Source organism: Anolis sagrei, chromosome 4 (assembly GCF_037176765.1).
Source record: "Anolis sagrei isolate rAnoSag1 chromosome 4, rAnoSag1.mat, whole genome shotgun sequence".
NCBI classification, from domain to species: Eukaryota; Metazoa; Chordata; class Lepidosauria; order Squamata; family Dactyloidae; genus Anolis; species Anolis sagrei.
The window spans coordinates 90,140,167-90,159,388 of NC_090024.1; the positions used below are offsets into that span (position 1 = coordinate 90,140,167).

At 38.5% G+C, this 19,222-nt stretch overlaps 1 protein-coding gene across 2 annotated transcripts in view; it reads right to left on the bottom strand.

Annotated features, from left to right (window-relative positions):
- TNFRSF11A (TNF receptor superfamily member 11a) overlaps positions 1-19,222 on the bottom strand; it is a 50,686-nt gene that overhangs the window by 19,856 nt on the left and 11,608 nt on the right. For both annotated transcript variants that reach the window (XM_067467527.1, XM_060772718.2), the window contains exons 2-3: positions 5,128-5,209; positions 395-520 (exon numbers count right to left, since the gene is read on the bottom strand). In XM_067467527.1, coding sequence (XP_067323628.1) covers positions 395-520; positions 5,128-5,209 — 208 coding nt within the window. The remainder of the gene's footprint in view (positions 1-394; positions 521-5,127; positions 5,210-19,222) is intronic.

The window sequence follows — 19,222 nt, forward strand, 5'->3', positions numbered from 1 at the left end:
GCTGATTTTGTCAACTTCTCTGGTATTTTAACAACAATACTGTGGTCTGGTCTGGTACAGGAGGTGGTCCATGGAGGTGAGATCATGAATTACCTCCTGCATTGGGTGATGCCAATTCTAGTGATGCCACTGCTCATGAAACTATAAATTTGAAGTTATCACAGGATAGAGGAAGGACAATTAAAGTGGGATCAAAGTGCTATAATTATGCAATGTGGAAGAGACCCCTAGGAGCCACTGGTGCCTTCTACCTTTCCAAAAGTCAGCTCCTTGAATATAATGTACAAGAAAGTGGGCTCTGTATACCGGTTTACAATTTTGCATTTTGTTCCCACCATTAATGGTCAACATCACAGTAAGAATTACAAATGGCATCGTCTCACATTTTGCTTACCATGGTCACAGATTTTATGAAGCAAGCATTTTTCTTCTTCATTCCAGATGTCTATATATTCATTTGGGCCACAAGGTTGGCATACAGTCTCTGAGGTGGCAGTGCATTTTGCATACATGTACTTTCCTGAGGAGGACAGAAAGAGAACTCTTGAAAATTGACAAACAAATCTGAAACACAGGCTTTCCATTAGGGCATCATTCAACATAATACTAAAAATGAAGGTTGCCAAATGATCATTTTCAAGCACTGTCTCCCAGCATGAAGTGAGGTTTAGAACAACAGTCACCCCTCCACATTCTCAGGTTAAGCATTCAGGGACTTAATTATTTGTGGGTTGCTGGATATTACTACCTCTACTGCTGCCCTACAATGGAAAAGGATGTTTCTCTAGGCAGAAACTGACTACAGAATTGCACTGGAGGACTTAGAAATGCCTAGAGAAACGTTCTTTCAGGTAAAAAAAGCAGAAGCAGCTTTTGTCCATTCATGTGGGGATCCTACATGCCTAATCTCCATAAATGTATTGTATGGTGGCTCATGTAGAAAACAACAGCCAGGATAAGCACTTGGAAGAATGTGGCCAACTATCCATAGCAGTTGCAGGATCCAGTGAGCAGGAAAAGAAAGCTTGCTAGATTTTATAATTTCTGCTGTGGCCACTCATGAAGCTTCCTAGAATTGGGTTGTTGTAGGTTTTTCGGACTATATTTCCATGTTCTAGAAGCATTCTCTCCTGACATTTCGCCTGCATCTATGGCAAGCATCCTGCAGGTGAAACGTCAGGAGAAAATGCTTCTAGAATATGGCCATATAGCCTGAACAACCTACAATAATCCAGTGATTCCAGCCATGAAAGCCTTTGACAATACATCTTCCTAGAATTTCTGATTTCAACCATTGTCAAGTGTGCTTGAGAATCCAAACATTAACAAGTGCACTTGAGAATCCAAATATAAATCCACTGCTTGCCTATGTGAGAAATGAGCTCAGGAGGCACATGAGAATATGTCTCTCAAATTCCATATCAAAGCCTTCACTCCAGCTTGAAGGGCATCGTCGCCTGCCTGGCTTCTAAAGGCTGCAGCCATGACTCAGGCTCCCTTACTGAGCTTTAATGACTCAGAAACACTGTCTGCTCCGAGCATGACCCTTCCTCAGGGGAAACTCTCCAACCCCTTTCAGGCCAGAGGTACAGGAGAATATGATCATCTAGCTTTTAAACTCCAAAGCTTTGCCAACTGACCTGTTACACTTGCATTTCTCAATCATCAGATGCACACTTCTCCAGATTTTGGCCACAGTGTAGCTGAAAATATGTGTTTTCTTGCAATAAAATATTCTTGGTAAGCAATTTTAGAGATCTGTATCAAGGTACTACTGAGAATTTTTGTTTTACTTTGAAAGTTTCAAATTCTTTTATTTTAATTTAAGTATCTACGTTGTACTTTATTTCCTGGTGTTCCTTTCCGTATATAAAGGGCTGAATGCTCGACTGCGTCTCTTACCTGCAGCATGCAAGCAATAAACTGATACAGAGTGAAAGTCATTTTGTAGCTTCTTATCTTATCAGCTCCTAGGCAAAGCCATTATAAGAAATGCTTGGAAAAACTGAACTAACTGATCTTCTGGGAAATGTGTATAGCCCTTTCCAGTGTTCAAAGTGCTACACGACAAATTGTAACCCTGCAACAACTCTATAAGGAGACTTGGCATTGTTAACCCCTATATTGCAGCTGGGTGAACTGGAGCTCAAAGTATCTCGCCTATGGCCACTTACTGAGCAGAGGCAAAAATCTGAATTGTGGGTAATACATAATACATAATGGCACGTTGCATAAGAAACACGTGTCCTCCTGTAAGATCAATCAAACTCAACAATATGCCTTTAGCCAAGTCCAGAGGACACTTGATGAATTTCAAAAGTATGGAAAGATGGTGACAGTCTTTTGTAACTGCTTATACAGACCCTGGGGTGCAGAAGTGTGACACTTGAACTTATCTTTCCTATTTCCGTATCAGAGTAATTAAGAACATACCCTCTTTAAATGGAGAATTAGGATGTGACATGTCAAAAGGTGATGTCCCCACTCCCTTTTAGAAACAGTGAAGGGGAATGCCATTACTTTTAAATCATTTTAAAACCAAGGACATTAACACAGAGATTTCTGAATAATAAGCAACATTTAAAGTAATATGTTAGCAAGGTATAACTAATGTAATTTAAAAGTAACATGTTAACAGCATGTTATTAAGGAGTATTTTAGGTGATGAATAAAAACATGGTGAAAACAAAACATATTAACGAACAAAAACAAAATAATGCTAATAATGAAATGCAAAGATACAGAATGGAGAATGCCCATTGGGCTCAGAAGTGTTCCACATTTCAGATTGGTTTTTTTGGATTTGGAATACTTTTGGCCTGCATCAATAGGAGTATAGTGTCTAGATCCAAGGAAGTCATGCAACCTCTCTATTCTGCCTTGGCCAGGCCACATCTGGAATACTGTGTCCAATTCTGGGCACCACAATTGAAGGGAGATGTTGACATGCTGGAATGTGTCCAGAGGAGGGCAACCAAAATGATGAAGGGTCTGGAGAACAAGCCCTATGAGGAACAGCTTAAAGAGCTGGGCATATTTAGCCTTCAGAAGAGAAGGCTGAGAGGAGACATGATGGCCATGTATAAATATGTGAGGGGAAGTCACAGGAAGGAGGGAGCAAGCTTGGTTTCTCCTGCCTTGGAGACTAGGATGCAGACCAATGGCTTCAAACTACAGGAAAGGAGATTCCACCTGAACATTAGGAAGAACTCCCTGACTGTCAGAGCTGTTAAGCAGTGGAACTCTCTGCCCCGGAGTGTGGTGGAGGCTCCTTCTTTGGAAGCTTTTAAGAAGAGGCTGGATGGCCATCTGTTGGGAGTGCTCTGAATGTGATTTTCCTGCTTCTTGGCAGGAGAGTTGGATTGGATGGCCCATGAGGTCTCTTCCAACTCTGTGATTCTATGAATATATTAGCTACTAAAATGACTTCAAGCCCAAGAATTTACTGCCTCTTTCATTAAAGCCAACTGTGTTGTACCCAATCGAGCATGGAAGCAAAGACTACAGAGGAAATTAAAATACATTCAGTTTTGGGGAAGAATTAGAATGTGAGTCAAGAAAGTTTCATTCACAGAAATGACAATTAGATTGTGCAAGAAATGATATCTGTTTCCTATCTGGATCCATCTGAGTCATATTGCTGAGTTTCTCTAGTTCTGAGGCAAGGCAATGCAATTCTATACATGTCTATTCAGAAATAAGTTCCATCAAAGTCAGTGATATACTGTATAGAATCATTGTTAGAAGAGACCTCATGGGCCATCCAGTCCAACCCCCTGCTTAAAAGCCTTCAAAGAAGGAGCCTCCACCACACTCTGGGGTAGAGAGTTCCACTGCTGAACAGTTCTCACAGTTCGGAAGTTCTTCCTAATATTCAGGTGGACTCTCCTTTCCTGTAGTTTGAAGCCATTGTTCTGCGGAAGCAGAAAAAAAGTGTGCTCCCTCCTCCCTATGACTTCCCCTACATATTTATACATGGCTATCATGTCTCCTCTCAGAGAGTTCCACTGCTGAACAGATCTCACAGCTAGGAAGTTCTTCCTCATGTTCAGGTGGAATCTCCTTTCCACAACTCATGTTGTTGAGTTGTATAACACAACTCATGTTTACTAAATGTTTTTGGGCTGCAGTTCCAAACATTCCTCTCTTATACCAGTTTTGCTGACTACAACCAAAGTCCATCACTAGTGAAAAGCCACTAGTTGGTCATCTCTAGTATACAGGATTGCAGAGTTAGCACATGTAGACCAGGACTTAGGATAATGGTATTTTTAGTGTCCCTTCCACAGTTCTTGCTTCTGTTGCCTTTGGGCACATCTACACTGACTAATTAATGTGGATTGGAGACAGCTTAAGAATGTAGGTTTAGATGATGTGTGCCATGAACACCTGCAGTAATGTACATTAAACACTCTGATTCAGGATAAGATAAGTCAGGGGAAAATTGAAATAGGGCCCATAATATGCACCAGTGTACTTTATGATACACCACTTCACAAGGTCCCTGTGGAATCATACTCACATTGAAAACTCTTCCTCCTTTGCCAGATTCACCCCCGTCTTAAGTGGTGAGTGAAGATGAGTCCTGTTACATTCACTAGGGAATCATCCTTATTCATTTAATCTGCAAACCTCCCCTTTTCTTCTTTCCTCCAAACCTTCCTTCCACATTACAGCATTCTTCCTTCTTCACTTCAGTGTGCTCTTTAATTACCATCTATAATAAACTCCTTCCCCTTTCTAACTTCTATATTTTTTAGTTTCAAAAGTGTTTGGCAATGAGTCTTCTTCTCTCAATCTCTCTCCCCCACATCCTTTTCTCCATTGTCTGAGACACGTCTATACCATTGTGATCCAGAACTCAGAATAGTAATGTTTGGACTACAGCACCATGTTGTACTCCAAATATTAATGTTTCTGAGCTTTATAATAGACACGTGATAGACATGTCTTTGGGCTCTACTTTCTTCCATCTTAAATGGAAGAAGAAATGCTTTTTACCTTCTCCATCAAATGGTAAAATAATTCATTAAAAAAAGAATATCGACATAAGAAATAATTTATCAATTTATTTAAAAGAAAGAAGAACTTTACCCATGAATTAAAAAAAATATTTAGCATTTTTACCTGGTTCACATTTGGTGCAGCATTTCCCAGCATATTCATAGTGTTGGTCACTTTTACAAGGAGGGGTGATTTGTATGGAGAACTGAAGGGGGGAAAGAGAGAGAAACAATGATATAACAGGGAAGGCCTTCTTAAGTTGAGAAATGTTTTGAGGAAATCAAAACTGTACTTCTGAACAGGCTTTGTTTGTGTTTTGATTCACTGTTGTACAAATGACATACAGACATCAGGCAATGTGTTGTCGAAGGCTTTCATGGTTGGAATCATGGGGTTGTTCTGAGTTTTAAAATCAGGACAGTAAATAAATAGCAACACTCAAAAACAGGTGAATTCCAGACAGGAAACCATCAGGGCCAGCTAACACCTCCCAACAAAGCACTCCCAGGCAGGAAGCAGCCAGGCTTTGAAGCAGCAAGTCCATACGATAATCAAGGTGGCCAATTGCAACATTCACACTTGCTTCAAACAAAATGAGTTCTTTCTCCCACCCTGGCAATTCCACAGGCACGTAAACCTGACTTGCCTAGTTTCCAACAGGCCTCACAACCTCTCAGGATGCCTGCCATAGATGTGGGTGTAATGTCAGGAGAGAATGCTTCTGGAACATTGCCAGACAGCCTGAAAAACTCACAGCCACCCAGGCTAGACAATGTCATTTTTATTTTGTTGTCCTCTCATGATGTCACGCTACTTCTTTATTTGTTTTGTTTCTCTCCACAAATAGGAAAAGAGAAAGCAAAAAAATAAAATAGCTGCACACTATTTCTTCTATTCTTAGAATTGGAGGTCTATCTGTCTATCTGTCTGTCTATCTATCTATCTATCTGTCTGTTGGTGGTACTGAAATTAGTGTGCATCTTACAATCAAAGGCATCTCAGAATCAAATAAAATGCAGTATATTATTTTATTTCTGACAAGATGTAAGCAAAATGCAGATATTCTCTATGTATCAAGATGTGTACCAGTCATTTGCAAGTACAGACAAATGGCTTCCAGTATGCCAAATCGAAGGACACAGGCCCCTTACAGACAAGTCCTATATCCCAGGATCTGATGGTAGGTTTTCTGTTTATCCCAGATTAACTGGCAGTGTGGACCCATATAATCCAGTTTAAAACAGAAAACCTGGGATCAGATCCTGGGATATAGAGTCTGTCTGGAAGGGCCCACAATTATTGATTCTTCCTTCTCCATGGAAATTCTGTAGTAAGAAAACTGACAGAAGCAGCAGTATGGAACACAATGTTGTCTGGAGCTTCCTCCCATCACCAAGGGTCAGAAAAATTACTTTTTTTTGGATTGCAGTCTCAGAAGCCCTAGCCACAGAAGTTCAGGAAAGTACACCTCTGAAAATCAGCTCCCCTATCACAAAATTATATGAATGAGCAAAGTGTCTACACAGTAAGAACTTCACCTGGAAGTGCACCTAGATGAGAGTCCAAGAAATACAGTATAAGGGGGGGGGGGGAAGGCTATATTTATCTAAAGTGGTTTCAGAGAGTCAGTATTTACTAGAATATGCACATATGTTTCATTTGTTCTGTGGTGCTTGAAGTCAAACAGGTTTTTTGAAACACCAGAAAAACTTGAAATACCAGTTTACCAGATACAAAAGTATAATAAGCATATCTACCACAGGTAGCAATCGTTTTGCAAATGACCTTTAATTCTCTGGAAAAAACATCTATTTCCAGTAACAGTTTTAAAGGCTAAATCTATAACCATTACAAATGCTTCTTCTTTTCTTTTAATTAGAAATCTGAATAGATTTCTATCTCTGAAAACACTGGATAAAATAATTATTGACACGTGTTTTATGGCATCAAATTCCCAAACCAGAAGATAACCTTAGCAACAAGGGGAATTCCCAGTTTACATAAGAAATATAATCCATTCCTCTCCAAAACAAGTAAATAATGGGTTATGCATTTTTCATCATTTTAGATAGTAGTTTGGTAGACTCGCTCAAATGGATCGAAGTATACTACAGGTCTGGCTATTATTATTTTATTTTGGCTGATTTATTGACCAGTCCTCAATGAATTTATCTGGCAAAAACCTGTAATTAAGATTTTAAACAATTATGTAGGAAAGTCATGACCTATTAGAGATCATAACCATTTGGAAAATCAGAATCTCTGTAACCTTTTGGAGAAAAATGGCATTCACAACCATTTGAAAATCATAACCTTTTGTAAAAGTATGATTTTCCAGAGAAGAGCCAAAAAAAATCATTTGAGTAAAATCTTCTCTTTAGTGATATAAAACCATGTATTCTTATGCAATGCAATTTGGCTTTCAGTTATTACACTGATAACCTAGTTGTCTTTGATCTGTTAGGAACAGAGATTATGCCAATGCACAAAATATAGCAGTTCTTCATAAGTGTTCTTTTCAGTGACCAAAACATCTACTCTCCCATAAATATCTTGCTTCTATATCATGCTCGCAAGAGGCAAAAAATAGACTTCATTAAAAGTAACATATTTGGTTTACTCACAACCTTCATGTATTCAGCCTATAGATACATAACTTTATCAATCCAGTTACAGATAGGGTTTGAAGTACTGTAGTTTCTCTGTGCAGATAACACAGGGCATCTTTCTTACAATCAACAGCAACATGAGTTTGCTCTTAACAGTCCAAAGTCTAATTGTATTTCTGTGTTCTAAAATGGAGTCATATGATCAGAGCAGTCTCAGGTCTGCAGCCCCTCCCACAACTTCTCATGAAAACATAGAGCAAATGGAAAGCTACATATCAAAACATACATATACAATACAGTAAGTAAGCAGAATCATATACAAAGCAAATTACTAGTGGAGGCTCGAAGAAGGTTGCTATTTCCAACAGATTTCTATGAAAAACCAAAGTACAGAGAATACGGTGCATAACCCTTGTATGAAGTATTAATTTTCTTACACAGTTGGTCCTCTGTATCCATGGGTTCTACATCCAATGATTCAACCAACTATAGCTCAAAAATATTTGGGGTGAGGGAAATTCATAAATCAGATCTAGATTTGACTACACAGCAAGCACTATGGTGATGCAGAGCATATCTTGTATAGCCTCTTACATTTTAAAGCTCCTGAGGCTCTCTCCAGTACAAATTTGAGCTGTCTGCCATTTTATCTAACCATTTTAGAACCATTATAGAACCATTTTAGTATATCCTTGTATACGATGGAACGTGAACATTTGCGGATTTTGGAATCTTGGGGGGGGGGGGGGAAACCCAGTGGATGCCAAGGGCCCACTCTATTGATATTGCATATAATCCAGTTTCTGATCCCAGATTATCTGCTTTGAACTGGATTATATGAGTCTACGCTGCCATATGATCCAGTTCAAAGCAGATTCAGAAACTGGATTACATGGCAGTGTAGATCCAGCCTGTGTGAAGCAATTCAGAAGGCAAATTATCAAAAAGAAGGTGGCCACAGGGAATCAACAGGGATGAAAGGCCACAAAATCAGCCTCTGGGCTACATTTTGCTCTTTTTGGCTTTAACCGGATATGATACCAACAAAATTGAGCTTAAACTCTCTGCCAGTGGATTATATGGCAGTGTAAATGGGGCCACACCCCTCACAGCATTTAACATAAATCCAACTACTTCCAGCTTAATTTTCCTCACTTTATCTTTGACAGTGCATGTGGCTCCTGGAGTGCTTTCTATGAAACCATGGCAGTTGCCCACCCTGGATTATGGTGACAGAGAAATAGAGAGTGAAGCCATGTTCAATAGCTCTATTCCTAATGTTGTGTATATTGGTTTGGTCCTTTTCCTCCTTTCTGAGCATGTAGTGGAAATTTTTGTAGACACAGAGCCTATGTGTACACAACTGTGCATGCATAGGATTTCCCAAAGACTTTGGGAAAGTCCAGCAGGCTTTTTTGGGCATACAACAGTATATATAAAACCTTTTGTTTGTAGAAATGTACAATATTTGTTTTTTTTTATATAGTTTTTATTAAGTGTTTTCCAAAGGTTACAGGGAAAGTGGGGGAATAGGAGACAGGACAGTAGGAAAGGATAGTGGCACATAAAAGGGAGTGATGGAGGAAAAAAAAGGTGATCCCAGAAAAAACCAAAGGGAAAAAAAGGAAAGGAAATTTTTTTTAAATTTTTTTAAAAAAAGTTTTCTATGACTTCCTGGGTATCGTCTTATGAGGTGTTTTCCTTTTCTTTTTCCCATTCTTCTTCTTTGTTTTTACTCTTTCTCTCCTTCACTCCATTGAGGTCCGGTCCACTATTTTAAATTATTGTCTTATAATTCTTCTTCTTTAAATATTCTGTTATTTTTCCCCAATTTGTTTCTTTTATATTTCTTTATATCTAGATACTAAGAATGTGAATCTGTCCATGTTTCTTATATCAAGTATTTTTTGTATCCATTCTTCTATATCAGGTATTTTCTCTGATTTCCATAGCTTGCCATAGCATATTCTAGCCGCAGTTGTTAATAAAAATAATAGTTTGTCCATGTTTTTGTCCATTTTTGTTTTTGACATGCCCAATAAAAATAATTCTGGTTTTTGAGATATTTTCATTCCTAACATTTCCTGCATTGTCTCTCTTATCTTCTTCCAATATATTTTTGCCTTTTCGCAGGTCCACCACATATGGTAGAAAGTTCCCTCTTTTTTCCTGCATTTCCAGCATTCGGTATTTATATTTTTATAGCATTTTCCCAATTTATGCGGTGTTAAGTACAATATTTGTTGACCTCCATGATGGCTGGTGCTAAATGTGTCAATGAGGTAGAACTACCCAGTAAGCCCCACTCTGCCATCTGGATATTAAACTATGTTTAGTAATAGGGCTGTGTTTCTGTACATATGATAACATTTTTAAAAATGTATAAGCCGTTGTGGATCTACACAAATCCAAATGACTGTCCAAAAAGTGTTTACGCATAGTGCTATTACTCCTAAAGAATCTTCCTTTTTGGCTTCAGGCTGCAAGTTCCTCTTTACATGAGAATTTTTAGCAGGGACTCTAGATAGAATTTAACTGGGACAAAGGCTTCAGATTTAGGGAACAGCATGCAAATTCACAAGTGAAAACAGAGCCAAATCAAAGAGAATAGCAGTAAATCCATACAGTTCTGCTTTTCATAGGAAAAGAAGTATTCTAGTAACTCCTAGTGAACCCGATCCACCAGCTTTCTGATAAAAGGAAGTTCTGTTCCAACATGTTTTGGCCACCATAGCACATATTGCAACATCGCAATTTAAGTTCTTTGTACACCAGTCCTTTGTACAGTAATATCACTCACTTCCTTGATAAGCAGCCAGCAATAAAATAATAAAAAGCCTTCTTTCTCTTTATATCACATAAAAACATAATGTCAATATCCAACACCTGTTTATCTTCATGCAAGCTTTCACTAGAATTTCAATGCTTTGTGGTGGAACTCAGTGGTTTGGATCCTATAAATTAGACCTACGTGGAATAGACCCATTTGAATCAATTATAACACAGTGAGTGAATACGAATTTAAAGTTAATTGACTCAATGGGACTACCTGAGACTATCTATGTTGACTCAGAGCACACATGGGCTGCTAAGATAGATCCATTACCAGGTGTTCTGCTGAGGACCCTTCTGAGAGTACACACCATCAAAAATATCACAAACCAACACCAGAAATGTACTTCCAGATTTAAAAAAATTGGTGTTCCTTTATGTTAAACAACATTGGGAGGCTCTGAAATGACATATAAAAAGTGAAGCTCTGCTCTGGCTCTTCCAGGATGCCCATAATATTTGCTTTGAATTGGGTTATCTGAGTCCACACTGCCATATATCCCAGGTCAAAGCAGATAATGTGGGATTTTATTCAGCTGTGTGGAAGGGCCCTATGTCACAGCAGAAATCATGTCAGTGAATGTGATATTTAGCCAGATAATTAGTAAGTACACAGCTATTGCTCATTTTACTTCTTGAATAACAATAGTGTTTATAAGGAATATTGGAGGGAGGATATAATAACATACCATACTGCAAACACTTATGTCCTTGAGGCAAAGCAAGTAGAAACTGTTGGACATGTTTTATTATAGTGCTCTCTCTATTGCTGTGGTTCCCAATCTTGTTTTGACCAGAGACCATTTGACCAGGGACCACTTGACCAGGGATCACTCTCCAACATTAGTAGCAAAAGGGTTACGAATCAGTTTTTGGTCAACTTTAGATTCGGTTTGAGTATTTTGGGTGCTGATTCAGAAAATTGCACTGGATAGACCACATCAGTTCTAGTTTCTGATACAGAACATATGCCATCCAGTAGTCACCATCTGCTCGTCCACAGAAAACCATATTTAATAATCTAGAGCTGATTTTTTTTTTGTCGTGTCAGGAGTGACTTGAGAAACTGCAAGTTGCTTCTGGTGTGAGAGAATTGGCTGTCTGCAAGGATGTTGCCCAGGGGATGCCCGGATGTTTTTGGTGTTTTATCATCCTTGTGGATGATAAAACACCTCATGTCCCCGCATGAGGATCTGGAGCTGACAGAGGGAGCTCATCTGCCCTCTCCCCAGATTTGAACCTGCAACCTGTCGGTCTTCAGTCCTGCTGGCACAGGGGTTTAACCCACTGTGCCACCAGGGGCTCTAGAGCTGATGTGTTAATAGTAATATATCCTGGATATATTACTTCTCCCCTCCTGACATCCCCGTTGCCTTGGTACTATAAGAGGGTTTTACAAGACCAGTCGCTCTCGTTGTCACATAGTTTTGAGGCAATGGTGTAGTAATGGTGAGGCTGCGGACTATATTTTTGTTCTTGCGGACCATTGGTGGTCCATGGACCAGAGGTTGGAAACTACTGTTGTACGTAATGTGCAATTTCTTTCCTACATGGAATGTACAAGTTCATCTGCAGCAAAGAAGCACAAGTTCAGAAATAGGTAGAAAGAAGTCATTTGAAAAACTGAATGAAACTGCTTGAATCCACCAGATTCTTTTTGTTCTTTCACTAGACTTCTATTCCTATCTTCTTGAAGTCATTGAGGTCACATCAGTGACCACTTTTTTATAATTTAAGAGTTACTTTCCTCCTTCCAAAAATTCCATATAAAACACATTCTGTTTCTTTCACACAAAGAACTCTTGTATGAATAAAGTATAGGAGGAGATCCAAAAGACAACTTGAATGCCTTGAGTATAACTGCCTTAAGAGTTGGTTGGTAGAAACTCATCCTTTCTCATGACCAAAGTGTGGTGTCACTTTCTACAGGGGGCTTACTCATACACTGCAGTCCTGTACTTGCGTGGTTTGCAAAATTCTGAATGTTGAATCATTACGAGAATTAATAATGGCTTGGGAAAGGAACCATATTGGCTGTTACACTTAGTACAAAAGGGATACAGAGCCAAATAATACATAGAAGAAAAAATGATAGATTCAGCTGAATTTAAACAGCTCTTGCTGGAGTGGTTTAGAAAAATAATTATTTATAATGCAGAAGAAACTGTGTGTTACAGGCTGCTAAATTTTATTTTCGCTCAAATGAGTGTTCATCGTGAGACGCATCACTGACAAAAGATAGAGTTGCAGGGGCCTGTTCTTTTTAAAGAAAATAAAACCTAAAAGAGAAACATAGGGGCTTTCCACAGGTCTTCTCCCATATACTTTCTGGCCAATAACTAGAAGCCCTGTAGGGATCATTCTCTAATAATAATCTCATTCTTTTGAAAGTCAATGTTTGTTTAAAGTGTGCACCTATTGCGTGAAAACAACCATAACTCCTTTGAATTAGAGGTCATGTCCTCCGATGTACGGCAGGTGTAACTTCCAGATACGCAAAAGAAAAAGTGGTATTAAAAGTAAATAATCATTCTGCAAGTGCAATACACTAAAAGCTTTGTACTCCTTGTGACTTATGCCCAAATGGGGTGTTGCTTCAACTATGTGATCTAAGCCAGGAATAAATGTATTACGGGGTCACATATAGCCTCCAATGTTGTGTTTGTGGCCCTAGGCTCCTCTGTGCACCCCAGGACTGCCTTTTGTTTCGCTGGAAACCTGCCGAAACATGTATTTAGCTTTCACAACTAGACTGCATGACCACTGTGCCTGCTTAAAAATTAAAATAAAATGTTTCTCAGAAATAGAACAAGATTTTTGCTTTCTTTTTGTTTTGTTTTCCCTGCTTTGGGCAAAGCCAGGAGGGTCCCAGGAGCCAAAAAATAATTGATTTAAGGAGTGGTTCTCAACATTTGGTATTCCAGGTGTTTTGGACTTCAACTCTCAAAATTCCTGACCATAAGCAGATCAGCTTTTCAAAGTGCCCTTCTACATAGCCATATAACCCAGAATGTCAAGGCAGAAAATCCCACAATATTTGTTTTGAATTGGGTTATCTGAGTCCACACTGCCATATATCCCAGGTCAAAGCAGATAATGTGGGATTTTATTCAGCTGTGTGGAAGGGCCCTATGTCACAGAAGAAATCATGTCAGTGAATGTGATATTTAGCCAGATGATTAGTAAGTACACAGCTATTGCTCATTTTACTTCTTGAATAACAATAGTGTTTATAAGGAATATTGGAGGGAGAATATAATAACACACCATACTGCAAACACTTATGTCCTTGAGGCAAAGCAAGCAGAAACTGTTGGGCATGTTTTATTATAGTGCTCTCTCTATTGCTGTGGTTCCCAATCTTTTTTTGACCAGAGACCATTTGACCAGGGACCACTTGACCAGGGATCACTCTCCAACATTAGTAGCAAAAGGGTTACGAATCAGTTTTTGTTCAACTTTAGATTCACTTTGGTGATTTGGGGTGCTGATTCAGATAATTGCATTGGACAGACCACATCAGCTCTAGTTTCCAATACAGAACATATGCCATCCTATAGTCACCATCTGCTCACCCACAGAAAACCATATTTAATAAGCCTTGGCACTGTATGAGAGTTTCGCGAGACCAGTCACTCCTGTGGCAATGGTGTAGTAATGGTGAGGCCGCAAATCATATTTTAGTTCTTGCAGACTAAAATAGTGGTCCATGGAATACAGGTTGGGATTCACTGCTCTATTGTGACCTTCAGTGCTAATTTAGAAGTCCAGTTTTACAAAATATACCAGGAAGATCTGAAGTATTTTACATTTAGCTTGTCTGTACTTTTGCTGTCTCAGCATTAAAGTTATTACCATTTTATGCTAGTTTCTTTATAAATGGAATATAAATATTCCATATTTAATCTTGTTTTTAAATTATGTCTCAAATATTGTATTTTAATGCTTTACATTATATTTATTTAATCCAGTTTCCTATATTGCTGAACAAGAACACACACACATCGATATCAATATCTATATCTATTTCATTACTTTGCCATTCAAGACAAAGTGTACACTATTCTAATAAATATAAAATACTGTTTTTTTCCCAACTAGTGAGAAAAAGAAATGAAAATAGTAGGTCCAGTATTAGGGCTACATGATAAATAATACAACATTGTTTCACAAAAGCTAACAGAACTGTATCCAGGTCAATCTATGGATATATTATTGTTATTTTTAATTAAATGCTGTTATTTTAATTACTGAATTAGCAATTTTGGAATGTTCATCATGTAATGTTTGCACTATATTCTGTTCAAACGGTTGACTGTGGCCCCTTCCACACAGCTGTATAAAGTCCACATTGAACTAGATTATCTGGCAGTGTGGACTCAGATAACCCAGTTCAAAGAAGATATTGTGGATTATCTACCTTGATAGTCTGGGTTATATGGATGTGGAAGGGCCCTGGCAGGAATGTCTCATGAAGTCTAACATTCAGCAAATCATATTCAAACTAACAATCTAAACACACTTTCAAATCTTTGACTTCATCTTTGGTTCTAGGAAACCTTACTCAAAATTCCTCAGGATTGCTGTGGGTGACTCGGGGCAAAATGCTGTAATAACTGTAGTATAGACTGTTCAATTTGGAAGCATGTAGACCAAAATGTGTGCTTTCCTCTTTCCAAATGCTAGCTGTGAAGAAAGGCATTGTGCAGCTTTTCAAAACCAAAATAGAGAAATGCCAGCTATAGATCATATTAATAGGCTATGTGCCTATTATGAATGGCACTTCTCTCTGGTTCTGGGATAATTCTACAACCCTCTTTAATTCTTTTAAATAAGCAAATCATTGTTTTTAAAAAGGAAGTAAAGGAAGGGTATGTGGAATGTGGATATTCAACTTGCTAGTGTCCACATGTGCATTGCATGTTGTAAAGCTGAGCTCATGCCCACTTTAAAGAACAAAGTGGATTTGCCATTTTGTTTCCTAATGCAATGTTTCCTATGTCCTGAATCCAATTTATTTCCAAGGATCTTTGTTTTAATATGTCCAGATATATCTCAGTGAACAAAGTAGATGTGATCCTGGTTTTACTTCTTAATGGAAATGTTGGTACTTAGAGGTGGAAATAATATGAAAAGAATATGGATAGATTTCAGCACCACAAAAAAGAAGAGTACCGTAATCCGACATGTTTCACCAGTTTTACTGAAAACTAAGAGCCCTTCCACACAGCTGAATAAAATGCCACATTATCTGATTCGAACTGGAATATATAGCACTGTGGACTCAGATAACCCAGTTTAAAGCAGATATAGAAGGATTTTCTGCCTTGATATTCTGGGTGATATGGCTGTGTGAAAGCACCTTCTCAATACGTAAGCTTCATAGAAGTAATTATTTTTGTATCTTCCTGAGAACACTTCAAGGCTTCCTCCAAAATGTATCTATGGATTAATTTTTCTTTTACCAGCCTCCATCTTTTTTATTATTTTGTTAACCTAACATATACATCTATATTTTTTTATATGCTGGGGAATACCTGGAGAAGTGATCTGGTCTCCTCTTTTCTTTCGGTTTTGCTGTTCGCATGTGCTCAGTAAGGGATTCTGAAAAAAAAAATGCTTTTTACAGCTGCATCTCCACTGCCATATAATCTAGTTTCTGGATCCAGATTATCTGCTTTGAACTGGACTATATAGTAGTGTAGATTTGTATAATTCAGCTTAAAGCAGATAATCTGGATTCAGAAACTGGATTATATGGCAGTGTAGATGGGCCTTAGGACCACTCTGTTTGAAACTTCCAAACATCACATCTATTGAGGGCCCTTCCAGTCAGTCTCTGTATCCCAGGATCTGATCCCAGGTTTTCTGTTTATCCCAGATTATCTGGCAGTGTGGACTCATATAAATTTAAAGCAGAAAACCTGGGGTCAGATCCTGGGATATAGGGCCTGTCTGGAAGGGCCCTGAGAGAACTTACTCAAAATATGTGGAAACTATTTCAATATTTTTTTTCCATGGATGCACCAGGACTTTAATGCCGAGTATGATTTTTTGCTTCCCACTCACCGCATTCTGTAGCTTGTCTGATTAAGGTTGCACTTTTCTTGTTGGCCTAGGGTCCTTCCACAGTTTCATATAACCCAGAATATTAAGGCAGAAAACCCCACAGTATCTGCTTTGAACTGGATTATCTGAGTCCACAGTGTCATATATTCCAGTTCAAAGTAGATATTGTGGGATTTTATTGAGCTGTGTGGAAGGGGACCTAAACATTACTCAAGTATGTTTTCTGACACAGGGAGCACCCAATATAAGTAGTACAGAAAATGTTATGCAATGCTAAGTTTTATGGGAGTTTGCCTTGTACACTGATATAGGGCGGTCTATTTCATGCAAAATGGGAAAATGCTGAAGACTCACTTAAAATGCTCAAGGAGCCAATCTGTTGTAAACAGAATCTTAAATCTCCTCAAATTGTGCACAGAAGAATCCCCGACTCTCCAGACATTCACTTCCAGGTCTTTAATTCAAAACAACTCTGAAACCGTGAAGGAAATGGTTTTCGTGATGTCAACTTTCCAATGAAGCTTGTAAACCACATCACAAAATTTCTACCCCATAAAGCAAATATCCAGTCAGGAAATGCAGAAAGCTAAAGCAAACTTGGAAAAAGAGAATACTGTTTCTTTTTAAAACACAAATCTCAGCTCCTAAAAACTTTCTATATGACAAACAGTAAATTAGGAACAGGATAAACAAGGACTAGACATGTGAGTGTGTGTCTTCAAGTTGCCTGTCAACTTATGGTGACCTGATGAATTTTATAAGAATTTCTTAAGCAAGAAATACACAAAAGTGGTTTTGCCATTTCCTTCCTCTGAAGTCCCTTCTCCACAGCCAGATAATCCAGGTTATCAAAGCAGAAAATCCACATTATCTGATTTGAGCTGGATTATTTTAGGGCTCTTACAGACAGCCATATAACCCAGAATATCAAGGGAGAAAATCCAACAATATCTGCTTTGAACTACATTATCTGAGTCAAGCAGAAAATGTGGGATTTTATTCAGCTGTGTGCAAGGGGCCACTGTCTACACTGCCATATAATCTAGTTCAAAGCAGCTAATGGTTTGGTTTTCTATATAGAAGAAAGACTATACATTAGTAGAGTTCACATACAAGGTCCACAGCATTTCCAGTTACAAAGGAGGTAGCACAGGAATCAGCACAACCCAACTATTCAGTGGAATAAGTCCTTTTTAGCATAAAGACTTCTAAATTCTGAAGATACTAGATTCTGTATTTGGAAGCAGGAGGGCATGTCATAAATTATTTAATACTGTTATCAATGGGAACTACCCATTTAAAAGCTGCTGTGCTGGGGGATTTGGAGAGGAAAATAGCTGAGAGGGAAAGATTAAAGTCCATCTCTCTGCACATGAAGGTCCTAGTATGGGTCACAGTCTCATATATTTATTCTGGAAATAATAAAAAAGTAAATAGAGGAGTTGCAAGCCCTATACGGTTCTGGCCCAGCTTATTTGTCCGAATGTATCTCCCTCTACAATCCGCCTCAGAGTTTACAATCGTCCAGGGAAGGCCTGCTCTCGATCCCGCCGTCCTCGCAAACGTGACTGGCGGGGACGAGAAACAGGGCCTTCTCGATAGTGGCCAGGGAAATTAAGTCGGCTCCATCTCTCCTTTCCTTTAGGAAAAAGCTCATATCATGTTTCTGGGACCAGGCACTTGGGTAGCAGGCTTAACAGCAATTTGCAATGCTTAATGAGAATTGATAATGGACAGGCTTTGGACTGGGTCTACGGACGTTGAATTGGACTTGGATATGGCTATATTGTTGTAAATAATGTTTTGAGATGAATGTTTTTAAACTATTCTTTTAAACTAATGTTTATGTGTGTTATACTATGTTGCTTGTATATGTCGGCATCAAATTGTTGCAGATTGTAAGCCACCCTGAGTCCGGTGTGTGTGTGTGTGTGAGGACGGGGTGTAAATGTTTGAAATAAATAAAAAACAAACAAACAAACAAATAAATGTAATTCACGGAGTGGACAACTGAGAATTGTGGAGACTATTTTAACACACAATCCAGTGTCTTATAGACTACTGGAAATGGAGGTGAAACCATTTCTCTTTTGGGCTGTTTTCAGTTCATGTACTTTGTTTGTGGGTTGGTGGTGTTCTGATGGTATTCGCCATTCTCATAGGCATGGCCTTGTACTGATTTGTATGTCTCCTTCCATACAGCAATATGGTGGCTCAAGAGGAGTTGTGGACCACAAAAAGGCTATTGGAAACCACATGTGTTCCATGGGCTTGTCCAGTCTTAATAGAGTGTAATGTGTGGCTTGATCCTTAGAGTATTAATTGATCATACTGGATATAAATGGAATAATTCCACATCCTAAGAAGAATTCTAAACTATGTCACAGTTGCTGTGATTTTTATTTTGTGTGGATGTTGTTTTGCTTTGTTACATGCTTTCAAATTGACTCTGATATATGGCAATCCTATCGTTGAGGTTTCTTGGAAAGATTTCTATAGAGTAGGTTTACCTTGCCTTAAGGCTGAGAGAGAGTGATTTGCCCAAGGTCACCTGGTAGGTTTCTATGACTGAGTGATGATTCGAACCCTGTTCTGCTGCAGTTCTTTAACATTCAAACCACTATACCATGCTGGTTCAGTGTCTTTCTTTCTTACCACCATCTCATTAAATAGTTAATTCTGACATTTAAAAAATGTGTGATTTTCTT